Below are 22,264 nucleotides of genomic sequence, written 5' to 3'. Positions count from 1 at the left end.
CGAACATCTCCTAATATAGCACGTTTCTGTCTACAGTAAAACGACATACGAAAACTTTGCAAAATAAACGCACTTCTCGCAAATGCGTTTTTGAAGTTCCGCTTCTCAATCACTGCGATTTTTGAGAAAGAGATACAAACGATACAAATTCCATAGACAAAAATCTGTAACTTATCAATTAGCGCTAAAATTTAAAATGCGTTACTCACGTGTCAATGTCATTGTCAATGTTCAAACAGGAATTTTCATTGTTTTTTCATTGCTGAAACATGGGGAAACTCCGTTTGTATAGGAAAATTCGCCGCAGGGCGCGCGGCATATAAAGCTGTGACTCACACGCCTACACCTCAGTGCAGTTGCGACAGCAGTCCATCGCGCGCGTAATTCAAAAACATGTCGCGCCTCGCTGTGTTTGATTTCGATCGAACGATAGTAGACGATGATTCCGACGCCACAATAATAAATAAACTGAGAGAAAAGAAGCCTCCTCCCGAATTTGACTCATCGAGCCACGACTGGACACCGTATATGAGTGATGTAAGTTAAAAAAGTTACTTTAAATTTTGCCGTAATTTTTCAATTCTTCCATTTTACGAAACTTTGTAAACTTCCATACCAACGTCAATAATCAAATTGGAGCTCTTCCAAAATCGCTCAGATCATATGACACTTACAATTTCGAAGAAATGTTTGTGTTCTTTGCTCTGGGAATCTTCTTTACCCAAAAATTTGCTTATTTATTTTGGATGCTCTAAAGTTAACATTAAAATTTAATTTAAAATTTAGTATTAACGTTAAATAAACAACAAAAAAACTTACATCAGTTAATAGTAACAGGGACCAGTGGCTTAACATACCTTCCGAAGCACTCCCGAAGTATCATCTTACTTTCAGACAATCAGGTGATCAGCCTGTAATGTCCTAACCAAACTAGGGACCACAGAGTAATTTTTGTGATATGTCCCCGCCGGGAATCAAACCCAGCATCTCTAGATCGTGAGAGAGCATTCTACAGTAGAAAATACTTTCAACTGCCTAGGTTTGGTTTGGTGGTAAGGTTTTTCGCTCTCAAGGTGTGATTTCTCTTGGCAACGGAGAAGTCAATTGCTGGTTGGCAGAGCCACTATCAAATAAGGCTTTTAGTTTATACTATCTGGTTGAGCAATCCCTTGTCTAAGGGATAGGTACACGAAAGCACCTATGAGGCTGGCATGATCACACAGGGTGTTCAAAGCCTCGTTAAAAATAAGAATAAAAAAAAAAAAACTGCCTAGGGGCATGGGCATGTTTTAAATAACCATTACATGGAAGGAAGGTTGCCTGGATTTGATTGCTACCTTAGCTATAAGGCTGCCTTTTGTACCACCTGTCTCTCTATTAGTTAATGTTTATTTTATGTGCCCTTCCTCAAGAAAGTTGACTTCTACTGACCTCTACCTGCCCCTGATAGATTACTAGCGTGAATCTTGTCTCTGTGTTTTCCCTCAAGGATAGAGGAAAACTGTTATTATCTTCATATAAGTACAAAGTAATTACTTCTTAAAACTTTTTCCTTAAATGATGCTGTATATTACTGATAGGGAAATAACGTGCATCATCATCAGCCGTACGACGCCCACTGCTGGGCATAGGCCTCCCCCAAGGATCTCCACGACGATCGGTCCCGCGCTGCCCGCATCCAATAACGTGCATATTCTTTTCATAAAATTTTAATACATAAACACATACAATATACTGTTGACGACAGGTCGACATGGCAATTCTCTAGTGACGTGACGTTTGCAATATCGATATATTTTTATTATGTATGTAACAAAATGGCTCAACAGACAACTACACTAAGCTAACTAAACACTAAGACTAAGACGCCGCGGGGACTGTGCGGGTGTGCGGGGCGACCCCGCCTCCGCGGCTCACCTCATGCCCCGATTGCCATGTCGACCTGTCGTCAACTATACATACCTGCGTAAACAGTGGCAGCCCTAGGGCGACGCGAGCGGTGCGACCGCACCGGGCCCCACTTCAGGACCCCGATACCCGACCCCGCCGGCGTGGTCGACGATTTCCCTCATTCAGCGCTTATCGCTTACCGGGTCGATTAATTCTTTCAAATATTTTTCCTCTCAGACGACGCCCTGAGCCGAGGTTCGCGCCCAACTGGGCACCCTCAGGCTGTAGTCTTAAACGTTGTACCGGGTGAGAGCCTTCAGCGCTCCCCATTTGTCCGGCCAAGTAGTTAATGCCATCTGCGGCAAATTTGCAATAATTCACGTCAAAAAAATAAAAGCACCGGGCCCCAAAGAGGGGGGGCGCGCCAAAATCAACTAAGACTGGTCCAACCAGGGGCCCTACCGGCTAAGACGAAGCTTAGAATTAGAATTTGATTCTGTCGTACCGCGTAAGCAGCCAAGATGGCGGTCCCCGATTCGTGACGTCACATTCGTTCACAAGTTCGGCAAACCAATTGAACGAATGATTTCAATACTTTTGACACTTCGGTACCGGCTAAGAAATCAAGTTCGGCGTCTGAAGCCGATTCCCATTGGAAGTGTCAGTTCTGGTCAGTAGCCCCGTCTACAGGCGAGCAACTGGGTTTTGTATTTTGATTGGCGCCACTTTGAGGTCTTTCACCACCTAAACTTACGCCTATTTCCCACCGGGGTAAGCAGAGACTGTGGAATTCCATTTGCTTCGATCCTGACACACTTTCTCTTGCTTCCTCCACATTCTTCTTCAATCGTGTGGGTTGTGAGGTGAATTACCAACCTCATCAACCCTGGTGTCAAATCAAATCAAATCAAATCAATTTATTTGCGAGAACACATAGATACAATAAAGGTGGTAAAATAATTTAAATAACAATGTTGTGATGTGTTCGGCCTGCATGCAGGCGTACAAATATACATAAGAAAATAAAAAATAAAGAAATGGTACATTGAAAGAAAATTATAGAAAATATACTTATTATTAAAAAATTACAAAATCAGGGTCAGGGTGTCAGGGTTATTATTATTATTCCTAGCCGATTTCGGCTTCGGCGACAGTGCATTTCCAGATCAATATCGGCTCTCACGAGCCCTGACGTGACTAGTATAACCCAATTTATTCTTGAAGGTAGACAGCAGGCGCATGTCAAGATGTTGTTGACATAATGATGATGGTGAGCTCTGGGTAGTCTGGCCTTGAGCTCGTCTCTTTTCTCATCCAGCTCGGAGGTTCTAACAGATTCAGACTCGGCCCGGCTATACAGGTTGTGAGAAGCTGCAGTAGTTTTAGGCAGATGAGACGTTCGTTATATAAACATTGACGATTCAAAGTGTAACTATGTTACCTACTGAATAAATATATTTTTGAATTGAATTTGAATTCGAAATCACGCACGCTGTCCCGGACCAAACCGCCAAATTCAAATTATTAAATAATTAATTATTCAAAAGCACCTGACGTTCTTCTGACTACCCCAATAGGGAATATGTGCGTAAGCTGATGTTATGCGTTATGTTAATTTTTCCACTGGGACCCTACTAATAAGTGTGGATCAAGTTTAGAATGTTGATTAGATGTTTTATTGTTCCTATACTAAGTGTACAGTCATGAGCAATATAATGTACCCACTTTAGGACTCTGTAGCACTAACATATTTGACATTTAGTGAGACTTACAGTTCAATTTGTCAAAAAAGTTAATGTGACATGGTGCCAAAGTGTATACATATTAATGCCCGTGACCGTACGTGTAACTGTATACTTATCGGTCTAAGAAATATTAGTACTCAGTATTCTAGACAGACACCAAAAAAAAAAAATCGGCCGTTTTCCATCTATAGTCCTGAGCTTATCCTGTAAATACCATCTAATTTTATTTTAAGTTATATCTGTCATTTTCTTATCCGCCGAAAAGGAAAGGGACGGGTAATCGACAAGCATCAAATTTATGGAACACACGTCAATTTTAAGCACAAATCTAAACCAACCGTCTAAAAATTTTACATCCATCAATAACCCGATACAGTTAAGTAGACAGCACGTCAAACGGATTGCATACCAGCGACGTACCTTTTGATTCGCCCGGGTTATTCATTCATTTACTCATTCTTCCTAAAATTAAGAGCTGTGAATCATCCGTCCCTTTCCTGTTCGACGGATATGAAAATGACGGATATAACTTAAAATAAAATTAGGCGGCGTCTGCAGGAATCGCACGTATTGAATGTTATTTTCCTTATAAAAGATGCTTCAAGTAGCCATACGGTTAAGTTTACAAATGCTAGGTTAATCTAATCTCTGTGCAAATTAGTTTATTTTTAATCTACTTACTACCGTTTAAGATAACTCTTATAGGTACTTAGCTATTTGAAGGTTAAACTTCAGATCTTAAGCCTAGGTTACACAGTGCGAGCTAACATGCGAGCTGACCGAGTCAGTTATTGAGGTGCAGCTACTACGCACGTGTGACCGCATCATACGAGTTACTGTCATGTGCGAGTGGGACAGTTGCTCGCGTTCGAGTTACTTCAACATTTTTTGTTTTTACTCGCTTTGGTTTAAATGTTAGTGCTCATGACTCATGACTGTACTTATATTTCAATCATTCAATAATTCTTTATTGCTCTAAAACATGAACAGGACATGTACAGACGAATAAAACAAACACAATAGTCGGCCTTATTGCTAAACAGCAATTTCTGCCAGGCAACTTTAGGGTGAAAGAAGTTAAGAAGAAGAGACTGGAGAGTTTAGAAGATTTCATCTTTTTCGTTTTTCGTTTTTTTTTTAAAGAACGTCTAGGGCCCTGTGCCGAGGTTTTTCTTGCAGCTTCTTTTCCCCGGCTGTACAGGTTGTGAGAAGCTGCAGTAGTTTTAGGCGGATGAGACGTTCGTTATGTAAAAATTGACGAATCAAAGTGTAACTATGTTACTTATTGAATAAAGATATTTTTACATTTGAAATTCTTCTTGGTGAACTTCCCAAAGCACGAGTGGGTGCCATTAAAACAAAAATCCGTACGTAACATTCCACTTTGTAACTTATTCTTCTTGTTAGTTTTGGCCCGAGCTCAATATGGTTCACCCTGGCCGTGTGAGGTTGGCAATGACACATTGTATGGCTAGCAGAGGCGCGGGCAGCGGGCGCGTATAGCTCACGATCCCGAGGTCCCGGGTTGAAATCCCGGTAGGGACATATCACAAAAATCACTTTGTAATCCCTAGTTTGGTTAGGACATTACAGGCTGATCACCTGATTGTCCGAATGTAAGATGATCCGTGCTTCGGGAGGCACGTTAAGCTGTTGGTCCCGGTTGCTACTTACTGATGTAAGTAAGTAGTCGTTACATGAGCCATGTCAGGGGCCTTTGGCGGCCCAATAGTAACCCTGACACCAGGGTTGATGGGGTTGGTAATCCACCTCACAACCGTTGTAGTATTGTAGTGAAGCATATTACATTTAGATAAACACTACTTTTTAATGACCATAAAAAAAAGTTTTCATCTCGAGTTCCTCCGTGCTTCGGAAGGCACGTTAAGCAGTTGGTCCCGGCTGCATTAGCAGTCGTTAATAACCGTCGATCCGCACTGGGCCCGCGTGATGGTTTAAGGCCCGATCTCCCTATCCATCCATAGGGAAGGCCCGTGCCCCAGCAGTGGGGACGTTAATGGGCTGATGATGATGATGATGACTTTTTAATATAAGTCATGTTGGTTGAATTATGTATTTTAGTTGGTAGCCCTCAAACGTCACGCACACAGTTGCACGTATAGATAATGGTGCTAATTCCTGTAAATACCATCTAATTTTATTTTAAGTTATATCTGTCATTTTCTTATCCGCCGAAAAGGAAAGGGATGGGTAATCGACAAGCATAAAATTTGTGGAACACACGTCAATTTTAAGCACAAATCTAAAACAACTGTCTAAAAATTTTACAATGCACAAGAACGCGCCAGAATTATGTTGACAGCACACGTCAAACGGTTTGCATACCAGCGACATACCTTTTTGATTCGCCCGGGTTATTCATTCATTTACTCATCATCATCAGCCCATAAACGTCCCCACTGCTGGGGCACGGGCCTTCCCTATGGATGGATAGGGAGATCGGGCCTTAAACCATCACGCGGGCCCAGTGCGGATTGACGGTTATTAACGACTGCTAATGCAACCGGGACCAACGGCTTAACGTGCCTTCCGAAGCACGAAGGAGCTCGAGATGAAAACATTTTTTTTTTGTGGTCACCCATCCTATGACCGGCCTTTGCGAAAGTTGCTTAGCTTCAACAATCGCAGACCGAGCGCTTTTACCGCTGCGCCACCGAGCTCCTCATTCATTTACTCATTCTTCCTAAAATTAAGAGCTGTCAATCATCCGTCCCTTTCCTTTTCGGCGGGTAAGAAAATGACAGGTATAGCTTAAAGTAAAAATAGGAGGTGTCTGCAAGAATCGGGGCCAATGTCAATGTGTAGTGTCTGTGTTAAATTGAGGTTGTTAAGTAAGGCACTGTGTTCGATCGCTAATTCAAGAGCCACACACACTCTGCAGTAATTTGAAAGTCAGCTTACGTCATTTCATCTCGACGTAACATTCTTAGAACTGCTCAGAACTGCGTTTTCCTGCACCAATTATGAAATTCACTATGGTATAAAAAGACCAGGTATAGATAGATAGATAGATAGATAGATAAAATACAGAGCACAATGGACACAAAATACAGAGATAAGGATAACATATACAGAATAGCACAACAGGCGGCCTTATTGCTCATGCAGCAATTTCTTCCAGGTACCTTTTTGGTACAGGAAAATTTCAGGTACTTATTATGTTCAAAAGCGACAGCTAACATTTCAAGGTTAGCCCAGCTGACGTCATCCCGCCCTGCATTGTCATTTCGTAAAAAAGAAATTACCCACGACCAATGTTTTTGATTTACTTTGCAATTTGGAACTTTCAGTAAAAGATTTACTTACAAAAACGTTTTAATGAATAGAATAAAATAGAAGTGAATGAATTTGTGTATTTGGGTACTATGTTTACAAGGAACGGTAAATGTGATGAAGATATAGAAAGGAGAGTGAGATTGGGTAATTCAGTGAATGGGGCAATGCATGCAGTTGTTAGTTGCCAATGTATCTCGCAAGATGCGAGGATGGCTGTTCACAATGCAGTGTTTGTCCCTACGCTGAAGTACGGTAGTGAATGTTGGGTATGGCAGAAGAACCATGAAAGTAGGATCAATGCCGTAGAAATGAGGTCTTTGCGTAGCATCTGCGGTGTGAAGTTGAGTGATAGAGTGAGAAACAGTGTGATAAAGACAGAGATGTGGTGTAAAAGACGATATAGTGACTAGGATTGAGAAGGGAATGTTAGGTTGGTTTGGAAACCTTGAGCGGATGAAGGATAATCGAATTGCAAAAGCGGTATATAAAGCGAAAGTTGATGGTAGGGCTGGCAGAGGAAGACCGAGAAGGAGTTACGATGACCAAATTGGAGATGTCCTTAGAAAAGGTTTAGTACGATCTACTCTGAACCGGCGTGCGTGTATGAAGCGATTGATGAATGTGGAGGAAACAAGAGAAGTGTGTCAGGATCGAAGCAAATGGAATTCTATAGTCTGTTTAACCCGGTGGGAAATAGGCGTGAGTTTATGTATGTGTGTATGTAGAAACTCCCTAGCAGTGCGCATAATGAAGGACGATTCCAAGCGCTTTGTGCGAATCGTAGGGATATCCACCAAATAGGGATGGAACCCGGCCGTACGGTCACGGATACTAATATGTGTACACTTTGATACCATGTCACATTGACTTCTTTGACAAATTAATCCGTAAATCTCATTAAATGTCAAATATGATAGTGCGACAGGGTTCTAAAGTGGGTACGGTCACGAGCATTACACGACACACTGGTGGATACACTTTGGTACCATGTCACATTAACTTTTTTGTCAAATTGAACTGTAAGTCTCACTAAATGTCAAATATGTTAGTGCGACAGAGTCCTAAAGTGCGTACATTATATTGCTCATGACTGTACGTATATGATATTACTCATGACTGTACGTCTGGAAGTGAATTTTCCTGCCCATCGCCGCCCGCACCTCGGTGGATAGGTCGTGAAAACTCACGCTAAAATACATTATGGGAAGTGACGAATATATTTATAGCCGCCTCGTGTTCTTATATCGAAGCAGCGTGGTGGAGTATGCTACACTATTTGTGTCGCAAGGCCAAATGTGACATCACTTCACCTTCTCGTGACGAGGCTGATCACCCCACGTTGGCGCCAATGAAAGACTCTCCAGAGTAAAAAAAAAAGTACGTTCCTCAAAATCAATATAGATCGCGCTGTACAGTTTTTCCTTCGTTTAACCTTCTAGTTTCATGGATAACAGACATGGCATCTTTCATCTTTGTTTTGAGGTATAAATGATGACATAACATAACATAGACAGCCTATATACGTCCCACTGCTGGGCACAGGCCTCCCCTCAATCAACCGGACGGGTATGGAGCATACTCCACCACGCTGCTCCACTGCGGGTTGGTGGAGGTGTTTTTACGGCTGGGACCAACAGCCTAACGTGCCCTCCGAACCACGGAATCATGACAAACAAATGACAAATGATGACACTTTTTTTTATTACACCCAAGTCCAATTACAACTTCCACCCAGCTTGTAGGTAAGTACAAAATCCTCAATCCACCTGCCTTCCTCAGGTATTCGAGCATGCGTTCACGTCAGGGTTCAGCCAGGAAGACATCCTGGCCGCGATCGCGTCCATGAGACCGACAGCGGGGGTCGAGCAGCTGATAAGCAGCCTGGCGACCGCCGGCTGGGACGTGCTGGTGCTCACAGACGCTAACTCCGTCTTCGTCAACCACTGGATCAAGATCCACAATCTACAGGTAAGCTTCAACTATACAGGGTGTTAGTGACGTCGTAACGAAAACTTTGAGGGATGATTCAGACCATGATTCTGAGTTGATATCAAGTGGAATTTTCCGTCACAAAAGTATGGAAATGAACACTAAAATTTTCATCAATTTTCCAACAGGTTCCCCTTGATATCGACTCAGAATCATGGTCTGAATCATCCCCCTCAGTATTCGTACGGTGTCACTAACACCCATACATACTTGTATGGCTACCGTATGTACTTGTATGGGGTGTAAGTGACATCGTAACGAATACTAAGGGGGATGATTCAGCTGATTATTCTGAGTTAAAACATCAAGTGGAATTTTCCATCGCAAAAGTATAGACTTGAAAATAATTAAAAAAAAAATATCGTTAATTTTGCGACGGAAAATTTCACTTGATATTAACTCAGAATCATGGTCTGAATCATTCCCCTCAGTTTTCGTTACGACGTCACTAACACCCTGTATACAAGAAGATTACAGTCAGGGACTTTCCAATCAGCGTTCCCTAAAAACACGATAGAGGGCGTTGTTAAGTTTTTTCTTCGTTTAAATTTCTAATTTCATGGATAACAGACATATGCACCTTTTATCTTTTTTAGGTATAAACGTGGACCCTTTTTATTACACCAAGGTACAATTACAACTTCCACCCATTATTATTCTGATCAAAGTAAAGAAAAGCAATATAGGTAGCAATATCATTCTATACATAATGTGATCCAAATATCAATCAACAATTAGTTTTATTATGCTTCTTTACTTACTTACTTAGGAGCTCGGTGGCGCAGCGGTAAACGCGCTCGGTCTGCGATTGTTGAAGTTAAGCAACTTTCGCAAAGGCCGGTCATAGGATGGGTGACCACAAAAAAAAAGTTTTCATCTCGAGCTCCTCCGTGCTTCGGAAGGCACGTTAAGCCGTTGGTCCCGGCTGCATTAGCAGTCGTTAATAACCATCAATCCGCACTGGGCCCGCGTGGTGGTATAAGACCCGATCTCCCTATCCATCCATAGGGAAAGCCGCTTCCTTACTTGATGATGCTTCTTTACATTATTACATTTTTGTATGTTTATGTACCCCAGCAATGAGAAAATAGGTAATTATCTATACAATATCTAATCCAAATATCTTCGGCGAGTTGCCGTTCTATACGTAGTCATCATCATCATCAGCCCATTAACGTCCCCGCTGCTGGGGCACGGGCTTTCCCTATGGAATGATAGGGAGATCGGGCCTTAAACCATCACGCGGGCCCAGTGCGGATTGATGGTTATTAACGACTGCTAATGCAGCCGGGACCAACGGCTTAACGTGCCTTCCGAAGCACGGAGGAGCTCGAGATGAAAACTTTTTTTTTGTGGTCACCCATCCTATGACCGGCCTTTGCGAAAGTTGCTTAACTTCAACAATCGCAGACCGAGCGCGTTTACCGCTGCGCCACCGAGCTCCTCAACGTAGTATTATTCCTTATTCTATTACCATTTACGGCCAAATTATCCTTTTGACGCACAATGACCAATAATACAATGGTTTTTTTCGCAATATGACACATTCGCATATTGACCTATTAGCATTTCTACTAAAACGCAAAATGACGCGTACGTGAAAAGACGTATACGTATAATGACTAACGGAAAATTCGAATTTAGACATACACGCAAAACGTCCAAAACGCATAATGACGCTTTAGCAAAACTAACAATACGCATAATGACCAATACCAAATCATTTATTGTCATTAAACACGAAACAACAAATACGCTGTTAGGTTAGCCAATACATAATAAGAAACAATACAATATAATAAATAATAGTCTATGAATGGGGCAAAGAAAATAAAATCACACATAATAATGAACGGTTTATTAATGGATATTTTTGAACTACAAAAGTAAACTTAAAAGTGACTCTGGTAATATTCTTACATTAAAATAATAATCATGCAATACGTTTCAGCCGCGAAAACACTATCTTCCTAAGATATTGCATGGTGTTAATTTTTTTTGCATGCAGTTCACGCAACAAAATAGACAGTTTCATATCAAAATCGATATCACATTTTCTTCGATTTACTTTTGGCTCGCGAAACAACGATCTTGAAATTTCATGGTCATAAAATTTTGTTTCCTTTTTAAGTTTAAAAATAAAACGGTAAAGGCTTGGATGTATGGACATTCTCACGTTCAAACGGTGGTGCCACCCTTCTAAACAGTTGGTAGTGCGGTGTAGTAATGTGGCAGAGCTAAAAACATCAGGTGAAAATGTTTTAAGCCACTGTCGCTCAAAGTAGTGTATAAACAAATGCATTTCTTCGCATCCAGGCGATTCGGTTACAATCAACTCCCAAGCTTCCTTGATACGGTTAGCAGGCAAAAGTGGCATTTGGCTTATTAACCTCAGTATTTTTCGACCTTCACTTATTTTAGTCAATTTAATTTGTTTAGCTTTTTTCCAAATAGCTCTTGAAAAATGATAGTAACATCCAGATATTTGGCAGTCTGAAAAGACGCGTCTGACAGCATTTATAGCTGCTATCTCGTAATCACACTTGAACGACTTAAAATGGACTTTCAACTTCTCATTTAACAATTTAAAGAAACGTGTGTATGTATCCTCACTCTTATCAGGTAAGAGACCATAAATTACTGGAACTACATTAGTTGATTTATGTGTGGATCCCAAATCAACGTGAATTGTGTATAGCTGATAAAATGGAGACGGAACACATTTAAACGTGCCGTCGCCAAAATAATCAAATTTCGAATTTTGAATAAAATTTTTAGCAATATTGGAACAAAATATTAGGATTTTCCTTGAATCACCATCCTCACAAACCAATAGGTTTTTTCCTAGTACCTCAGGGACCGTGACATGTTCGAATTTTATGAACTTTAAGCTATTGCAATCAAGATATTTTTTTCCGGCTCTATATAAAGAATCTTGTATTTCTTTTACTGAAGGAATGTAATGTATATATTCAAGTGCATCTTCAGCCTCTTTTATAGGCTCAAATGTGTTTTCGACAATAGTCTGCACAGTTGATGATAAGTCTTCACACACTTTCCTTTTACAATCCGCACGAAGTTGAAATATTTTATTGAATTTAGGGTCAGACTGGCACAAGTGATCACTCGATCTCACTATATTATTCATATTGTCTAATGTTACTGTAGCAGAACATATCTGGCGTTTTACACATCTCCAGATAGTCGTATCATTGAAATTTTTTCTCGTGTTCTTGTTGTAGCGATAGCCATTATGCAATAGAGATGGGAATCCTTTTTGGTTATTCACGAATTTCATATTGAATTAGTATAGTAAACGTCGTTATTCTCTTCAATACAATAATAATTAATAGGGAAAATATTAATGACAAATGCTATTTTATTTCCTTTTATGCGTCATGTAATGAAATGATACTTATGTCATCATAATACTTTTTTTTCTAGCAATACCTATGGCTATTGGCCAGTACCTAAATTGTATCAAAACCTTGTTGATTGAAAACTTTTTTTACAGACAAGCTTAAAAAATGTAAACTTGTTGCGCGTTAGTCAAAATGCTAATAGGTCAATATGCGAGTGTGTCGAATTGCGAGTTGGTCATTATGCGAGTTTAATTGGTATTGGTCATTATGCATATTGGTCGTTTTGTTTAGGCGTCATTATACGTGTTGGTCGTTATGCTTGTGTGTCAATATTCGTATTACCTGTTGGTCATTGTGCGTATTGGTCATTGTGCGTCAAAAGGCAAATTATGACGTTATCTGCCCATTGTAACGAACACGTGAAAATACCGTGAACAAAAAGACAAAAAAGATCTAATTATAATTATGATATTTGCTATAACTGGGCCTTCACTATACTTAGCGTACATCGCTGAAAATACGTAATACCTGACACACATAACGTAAGCTCAAGATTACATCCCAATGGGGTAGTCAGAGGTACATCCATCGCAAGATGAACTCAGTACCCACGGTTCAAAGATCTTTCTGTCAGACTAACGTGATAGGTGAGTCGTATCGCTGTCTATAATGGTCGAGGCAACTGTGTTAGTGAAAACTGAAAGATAAATAAATAACTCGCTACCTATCACGTTGGTGTAACACAGAACTTGGTGAAGTGTGGAGTACTCAGTTCATCTTGCAATGGATATACCTCAGTGGCGGCGTTAGGGCGGTGCGAAGTGAGCCAAAATTAACCAAGGAGATTCGCCCAATCCCGTCAATCCCGAACGGGATCTAGTCATTATAATGCTTCGGGATTGACCCCGAAAAATTAGATGAGAGATCTCGCGAGATCGGAATGTGATCCAAATATCAATCAACAAACATTTTTATAATGGCCCCGATTCCTGCAGACACCGCCTAATTTTATTTTAAGTTATATCCATCATTTTCATATCCGCCAAAAAGGAAAGGGACGGATGATTGTCAACAAGTTAATTTTAAAATTAATGAATAACCCGTGCGAATAAAATAGGCATCTCCCTTGTATGCAATCCGTTTGACGTGCTGTCTACTTAATTCAGTCGGGTTATTGGCCGATGTAAATTTTTAGACGGTTGTTTTAGATTTCTACTTAAAATTTACGTGTATTCCATAAATTTTATGCCTGTCGGTTACCCGTCCCTTTCTTTTTCAACAGACGAGAAAATGATAGGTATAACTTAAAATAAAATTAGATGGCGTCTGCAGGAATTAGCACCAATGCGTGTTTTTTTTTTTATAATGAGGTTTTGTTAACAAAAATCCACAAGGAGTTTCACTGCAAAGCAGCGGTATGTAACCAGATATTTTGTTGTAAAATAAAAAGATAAATCATTATGGAATTTGAAACAATAATGTTTTAAACAAATCTTTTTTGTTTATAAAACATGGCTACCCGGAACGTATAATATTGAACGTTTAGTATAATTTAATAATTGTTTTAAACATTTTTTTTTTATTATGTTCACAGTTAACTTCACATAACGAAGGAATTTTCATTTTTATTGTAAACTATTTGACTTCGTACCTACAAATCTTTTTTTTAGCTACGCAAAGATATTTGTTGCAATTGTTAAATAGAATAGAAATTCTAAGGAAAACTTTGAGGGATAATTCAGACCATGACTCTGAATTGACATCAAGTGGTATTTTCCGTCGTAAAAGTATGGAACTGAAAATAATTTTAAAAAACATCAAAATTTACATGAATTTTCCGACAGGAAATTCCACTTGATATCGACTTAGAATCCTAATCATCCCCCTCGATACTTATTCGTGTCACTTGAGTCATGTCGGGGGCCTTTGGCGGCTAAAAAATAACCCTGACACCAGGGTTGATGAGGTTGGTCATCCACCTAACAACCCACACGATAAGAAGAAGCCTTTAACGTCCCAACCTTTTTTTTTTTTTGACGTGACTTGTTGTAGATTTGCCGCAGATGGCAATAACTACTTGGCCGGACAAATGGGGAGCGCTGAAGGCTCTCACCCGGTACAACGTTTAAGACAACAGGCCTGAGGGTGCCCAGTTGTGCGCGAACCTCGGCTCAGGGCGTCGTCTGAGAGGAAAAATATTTGAGAGGAAAAATATTTGTACGTCCCAACCAAACTACGGATCATGAACTGATTTTTGTGATATGTCCCCACCGGGATTCGAACCGGGGACCTCCAGATCGTGAACTCGAAGAATAACCAGATAAGTACTGCATCGTATCAAAAATATGCGAGTTCTTTAAAAAAAAAATCAAAAATATTTATTTTTCATAATTGGCTTACAAAGTTAGCGCTTCTTGAACGTCAAAAATTAAATTACATATTATGTAACTAGCTGTAAAACTACTACCACATCGGAATCTGTAACGCTGAGGGAAAGACGTGGCCAGAAAACCTCCCAGCACAGGGCCCTAGTCCGACTGTTTCATGTTTTCCTTTCTTTTTTTTAAATCCAGTTGTATCTGTGTACTTTTCTCTCTGCCTACCCCTTTAGGGATACTGGTGTGGGTGTAGGTATATCTGACGCGAGTAACCACTTAGTAAATTAATTACATTGTGTTTACAACACTTTATACAGGGTGTTACTGACACCGTAACGAATACTGAGGGGGATGATTCAACTCATAAATTTTACGTCGCAAAATTCATGACTATTTTAGTTACAATGTTAATAAAATATATAACATAAGTAGTCAAATTAAAAACACTAAAATACGTCTAAATACACAAATATCAGCATGAATAACAGCCTCCGTGGTCTAGTGGTTAGAGCGTTAGGCTCACGATCTGGAGGTCCGGGTTCGATTCATAACAACATAACATAACAAATACTTTATTGCACAAACAGGAAAAAACAAAATACAAAACAAAAGAGAAATAGAATTAGTACAATACCCGATTCCCGATGGGGTCATTGTCGAAATCACTTTGTGAGACTGTCCTTTGTTTGGTAAGGACTTTTCAGGCTTGAATCACCTGATTGTCCGAAAAAGTAAGATGATTCCGTGCTTCGGAGGGCACGTTAAGCCGTTGGTCCCGGCTATTAGCCGTAAAAACACCTCCACCGACCCGCATTGGAGCAGCGTGGTGGAGTATGCTCCATACCCCCTCCGGTTGATTGAGGGGAGGCCTGTGCCCAGCAGTGGGACGTATAGCAGTTTATATAATGTATCCGAGTAATGAGAAAAATAAGTAATTATCACGTTAGGTAAAGGTAAATAGCGCTGTTAAAATGTGTGTGGATTGATTATTTCACCACTCGCAGACTGTATTAAAGAAACGCTGATCTCCCTATCCATCCATAGGGAAGGCCCGTGCCCCAGCAGTGGGCGTTAATGGGCTGATGATGATGATGTATAGAATTATGTTCCTACCTATATCGCTTCTCTTTATTTTGATCACAATAATAATATGTGGAGGATGTAATTGTGCCTGGGTGTAATAAAAAGGGTCAATTTATACCCAAAAACAAAGATATAAGATGCATAATATATTATGCTATGGAGAACCGGAGAGGAAATATGATTGGCCACCTTATACGTATCTATCATATCTCGGACCTACGGAGTCCCGGACTTTTGGAAGGCGTGCGTGGGGCCGAAGCCAACACGTAGAGGCCCCTTAAGACAGCTTAATCTAAATGTGGTGTGACACCAACCGGCGATTATCCCTGTATGCACTATGGGAGTGCACCCAAAGACATTATTATACTTATTTTTTTTTTTAATACTTTTTTTTTGAAGATAATTTTTACACCGTCATGTATACTTTTTATGGGGAAGGTGGCATGGAATGTCCCTAATTATCCCCTTCAGCATTCGATACTGTGTCACTATCACCCTATAACGTCATGATGTATGTTAGTGTGATTCGAATGACGTCAGAGCGTGTTTATTTTAGCTGTGTATGACTAGATCCCGTGACTTTATACATACATACATTCATACAAATCCCACGCAAATTAGCGAAACTCATTGCCATAAACATAAGCTCACGACAACATCCCAATTGGAGTAGTCAGAGGATCCATCGCAAGGTGAACTAAGGACCCACGCCTCACATTGGGTCGAAAGTGCTATTGCAGGGACTCACGATTCAACTTTCGTTTATCACATATTTGATTATGCCAATAGATAGAGCTAATCAAACACAATAAATATTATGTCATGTCATTTTTTCCTAAACTTTATACTTTGGTCATAAAAAAACATTTTCTGTTTTTTTTTGTATATCAAAGACAGTTAAATTTCTGCCAAGTCCATACCGATCCAGCTGCGAGACCTTATTTTCTGTAATCTTTGTCCAGTTGACTACTCAAATGCAAAATCAGCATCTGCCTAAAGTTGCAATTCTTTGAAAGAAATGGATCAGAAAAGGACAAAAAATTCAACATTTCAAAATTCAGTTTTATGTTTTATTAATTTGACGGGAGGGGAGGCGCCCTGAGCGTTCTGTTAGACCAACGTGGTAGGTGAGCCGTATCGCTCTATAATGGTCGAGACAACTGTGTTAGTGGATACTGCACTTAAGATAAATTATAACGCATTGGTGCAAGTCGGGTACATCGTGAGGAAACCCACATTTCCGAATGTACTTTCGGAGGTATGTGACCTAACCTGTGTTGGGCTGGTTTTCCCTTCGCGGGTTGGAAGGTCAGACAGGCAGTCGCTTCTGTGAAAAACCGGACCTGTCAAATCTTCAGGTTATGTACGGTCACGAGCATTATTGGTACGGTCACATTAACTTTTTTGTCAAATTGAACTGTAAGTCTCACTAAATGTCAAATATGTTAGTGCGACAGAGTCCTAAAGTGGGTACATTATATTGCATTATGACTGTAAGCGGACCTCGTGAAAAACGGGATATTGCTAACCAAACAAGTAGGGTAGGGTAGTAGCCATACAAGTAGGTATGGGTGTTAGTGACACCGTAACAAATACTGAAGGGGATGATTCAGGCCATGATTCTGAGTTGATATCAAGTGGAATTTCCTGTCGGAAAATTCATGATTTTTTTTTAATTTATTTTCCATTCCATACTTTTGCGACGGAAAATTCCACTTGATATCAACTCAGAATCATGGCCTGAATCATCCCTCAAAGTTTTTGTTACCATGTCACTAACACCCTATATACAAATTCCATAGTCATTTCTTGTTTTGACGTTTAGTAAAAAGTAACCAAAGTTTAGTAAAAAATACTACGTCCATAAAGGAAAAAGTAACTGATTTGACTAGTTGGAAATTAGCCTATTGCGTTTGACCACAAGTTGACAATAACAAACGTACCAAGACAGGTGTGATGATGACTGTGTTTACACAGGGAACTACCACTGACGTCACTGACCATAGATAATAAATCTTCCTCTAACTTGTGGGTTGTGAGGTGGATAATTGGAAGGACGTAATATACGACCCGTAGCCGTTGGTCCCGGCTGCATTAGCAGTCGTTAATAACCACCAATCCGCAATGGGTCCGCGTGGTGGTTTAAGGCCCGATCTCCCTATCCATCCATAGGGAAGGCCCGTGCCCCAGCAGTGGGGACGTTAATGGGCTGGTGATGATGAATATACAATCCCGACGACCCCATACATACATCAACAGCCTATATACGTCCCACTGCTGGGCACAGGCCTCCCCTCAATCAACCGGAGAGGGTATGGAGCATACTCCACCACGCTGCACCACTGCGGCTTAACGTTCCAAGCACGGAATCATCTTACTTTTTCGGACAATCAGGTGATTCGAGCCTGAAAAGTCCTTACCAAACAAAGGAAAGTCTCACAAAGTGCTTTCGACAATGTCCCCATCGGGAATCGAACCCGGACCTCCAGATCGTGAGCCTAACGCTCTAACCACTAGACCACGGAGGCTGTTACACTAGCCATAGAGGCGGCCAATCAGCTCGCGACACCAAACACTTCAGAACCCCGATACCGACCGACCGATCACTCAAATATTATTCCTCATTCAGCGCTTATCGCTATCGACCCTCTAGAGTCGATTATATCTTTCAAATATTCTTCCTCTCAGACGACGCCCTGAGCCGAGGTTCGCGCCCAACTGGGCACCCACATGCTGTTGTCTTAAATTTCGTACCGGGTGAGAGCCAGCGCTCCCCGTTTGTCCGGCCAATTAGTTAATGCCATCCGCGGCAAATCTACAATAAATCATGAAGAAAACAAATTATCATATGAGCGTTGGGCTCACGATCCGGAGGTCCTGGGTTCGATTCCCGGTGGGGACATATCACAAAAATTACTTTGTGGTCCCTAGTTTGGTTAGGACATTACAGGCTGATCACCTGATTGTCCGAAAGTAAGACGATCCGTACTTCGGAAGGCACGTTAAGCCGTTGGTCCCGGTTACTACTTACTGATGTAAGCAAGTAGTCGTTACATGAGCCATGTCAGGGGCCTTTGGCGGCTCAATAGTAACCCTGACCAGGGTTGATGAGGTTGGTAATTCACCTCACAACCCACACGATAGAAGAAGAAGTAGGAGTAGCGTGTAGTCAGTCCACAAGATTCTCGTGTAGAAGGACTGGCAGTAAGCTTTATGAGCAGGGTCCACAGAATACCAGCGTCGTGGCTCGCGCCGCGGCTTATGCTGAGTGAGGCCCTTTTATTAAGGACACCACCACCATCGTTGACCAGTTCATACATACATACATAAACTCACGCCCGTAATTCCTAATGGGGTGGGCAGAGCCACAAGTAATCAAAGACAACTTGCAGCCACTGTTGATACGATGTCGTAAGCTGGATATGATAAAACTTATGGTGATAAGGGATCAGCCTATCGCCCATAACATTAGTCTATCATGTTAGAGGACACAATCGCTCTGTCGGTTTTTACGATATGCCCGGGAAGACAAGCAGCTGAACGTGTTCTATGTATATTTGCTCCCAGAACAGCATAGAAGCATTGACCGGTCCATACACTCAATTATTTGTATTTCTCGTGTGTGTTGTTTTTATTATGTGTTTTGTTTGATTGTAAGTTGTGTGTTACTCCGTGTTTTATATTATATATTTGTTATTTGTTTTATATTTGTTACTGTGGTGTCCCTTTATAATCTTTCTTCTTATCGTGTCGATGGCAAACTAAATAGTATCGGCCCAAAACTTCGCAACAAGCATCGCGCTATCTGCAGCGCTCATCTGCTTTATAATAAACGTTTCTTTCTTTCTTTCTTTATAAAGCGTCACCTTCACCTTATCTTTTTCAGGACGCAGTGACATCAGTGATAACGAACCGCGCGTTCTGGCAGAACGGGCGTCTATACATCGAGCCGTGTATGCGTCAGAGCGCATGCGCGCGCTGCCCCTCCAACCTGTGCAAGTCAGTAGCGCTGGCGCAGTGGTGCGCGCAGCGACCGCCCTACACCAGCATAGTGTACAGCGGCGACGGAAGGAACGACTACTGTCCTGCTACTAATCTGCCCCCGCATGTAAGTTGTTTTGAAGTCGCCATAAATTGGTTTTTGAAGTCGCCATAAATTGGTTTTTGAAGTCGCCATAAATTGGTTTTTGAAGTCGCCATAAATTGGTTTTTGAAGTCGCCATAAATTGGTTTTGAAGTCGCCATAAATTGGTTTTGAAGTCGCCATATATTGGTTTTTGAAGTCGCCATAAATTGGTTTTGAAGTCTTTATAACTTGGTTTTGAAGTCTCTATTAGTTAATAATAATAAACGTCTATTTCGGAAGTACCACAACTCATATCAATTTATTTACACAATTTAACAACAAAATGAGATGGTGGCCGAGTTCGGATAGGGACCCATCCCTACGGGGTATAACGTAGAACCCTTGCCCAGGGAAACGGGTGAAGATCTCAACGGTTACAGAGGCGGAGACGGGGGCCATCGGTACGGCAATGCAGGGCCGAAGGGGCAAGTCACAGGGACTGTAACCTGGAACCTGACAGAGGGCAACAGTAACTGCCAGTACTATTCAGAGGCAGAGGACAGGAGTCTTAGTACGGCTTTGTAATATACTACACACTCGCGTCAAACAGAGTACTGCGGGGCGGAAGGCAAGAGGGAAACCACTGCCCTATTTTTCCCTAAAAAAGTAGCATGGAAAATGCTGCACCGACAAGAGCGTGGCTCTTAAATTAATGATGATGATTACTAATGCTCCTTTTCAACTTTTCAGGCGATAGTTTTCCCCCGGCGAGGCTACCCCCTAGACGACATGATTAAGAAGACCCTGTCTACCCCCACACCGCAAGTGGCCGCGAAGGTGGTCCCCTGGGACGACTGCCACACCATCATCCGGGAACTCTTCCCGGAACAGTCGCACATCATTTGTCCGACCAAGTAGTGTTAGCTGATGGTTTTTACACTTTACTTGTAAGGGTCGAACCACGTCTGTCAGCATCGATACTATTGATAGCTCATTTGGATCGATATACCTAATAGAATACAATAACTATTTATTGCATATAAAAGAAACACCTTACATAAACTGTCACATACAGGATAATTAAAAAACATAATAATGGGTTCTTACCACGTTTAAATCAGGGATATGAGACTCCCGATATTTCGACACTGTTGCAAGTGCCATGATCACGGGATGACTGAACTCTCTCAACTCTCTCTCAACGTCTGGGCGGTAACAACCCTTTATTGGTGTTAATTCCTGTAAATACCATCTAATTTTATATTAAGTTATATCTGTCATTTTCTTATCCGCCGAAAAGGAAAGGGACGGGTAATCGACGAGCATACAATTTATGGAACACACGTCAATTTTAAGCACAAATCTAAACCAACCGTCTAAAAATTTTACATCCGTCAATAACCCGACACAGTTAAGTAGACAGCACGTCAAACGGATTGCATACCAGCGACGTACCTTTTGATTCGCCCGGGTTATTCATTCATTCACTCATTCTTCCTAAAATTAAGAGCTGTGAATCATCCGTCCCTTTCCTTTTCGACGGATAAGAAAATGACAGGTATAACTTAAAATAAAATTAGGCGGTGTCTACAGGAATCGGGGCCAATAACCGCGTAAACCTAAAACGATGCACATACAGGATGTTACTGACACCTTAACGAAAACTTTGAAGGATCATTCAGACCATGATTCTGTGTTGATATCAAATGGAATTTTCCGTCGCAAATATCGAACTGAAAATAACTAAAAAAGACAATAAAATTTTCATGAATTTTCCGACAGGAATGCCGCTTGATATCAACTCAGAATCATGGTATGAATCATTCCCCTCAGTATTCGTTACGATGTCACTTACACCCCGTTCAAGTACACACAGGTAGCCATACAAGTAGGTATGGGTGTTAGTGACACCGTAACGAATACTGAGGGGGATGATTTATATTATGATTCTGAATTGATATCAAGCGGAAATTCCTGTCGGAATATTTTTGAAAATTTAACTGTCTTTTTTTAGTTATTTTCAGTCCCATGTTGTGTTCTAAACTGCATAGAACCCAGTAATAAAAAACTAAATTGCGACGCAGCAAACTCAAACGTCCCACTGCTGGGCACAGGCCTCCCCTCAATCAGCCGGAGGGGGTATGGAGTATACTCCACGCTGCTCCACTGCTGGTTGGTGGAGTCATGGGAAGTATGTTTTGATATTAAGTATACGAAACGTCGTCCTAAATAGCCAATTTTAGTGAAAATATTGTATTTTATATTTTAATTGTAAATTATTTTTTATTCAACCTAGCTTATTATGTAACTTGTGATGGAAATTATATAAGTATCTACCTCGTTATTATGTTCTTTTTTCTTCGCCATACCATCATCATCACTAATTCAAGAGCCACGCTCTTTTCGGTGGTTCTCCATGCTACTTTTTAGGGGAAAATAGGGCAGTGGTTTCCC

At 41.0% G+C, this 22,264-nt stretch overlaps 1 protein-coding gene across 1 annotated transcript; it reads left to right on the top strand.

Moving 5' to 3' along the window:
* Positions 1-238: 238 nt before the first annotated feature.
* LOC126378973 (pyridoxal phosphate phosphatase PHOSPHO2-like) lies at positions 239-22,154 on the top strand. Its single transcript, XM_050027537.1, has 4 exons — positions 239-537; positions 8,712-8,900; positions 19,631-19,852; positions 20,561-22,154. Exons 1-4 carry the CDS (start codon positions 394-396, stop codon positions 20,726-20,728), a joined length of 723 nt encoding a protein of 240 aa, XP_049883494.1. The 5' UTR covers positions 239-393; the 3' UTR covers positions 20,729-22,154.
* The last annotated feature ends 110 nt before the right edge of the window (positions 22,155-22,264 follow it).

Source organism: Pectinophora gossypiella, chromosome 27 (assembly GCF_024362695.1).
Source record: "Pectinophora gossypiella chromosome 27, ilPecGoss1.1, whole genome shotgun sequence".
Classification (NCBI taxonomy): Eukaryota; Metazoa; Arthropoda; class Insecta; order Lepidoptera; family Gelechiidae; genus Pectinophora; species Pectinophora gossypiella.
The sequence above is the reverse complement of the archived record's forward strand: the minus strand, read 5'-3'. Positions and strand labels throughout refer to the sequence as shown.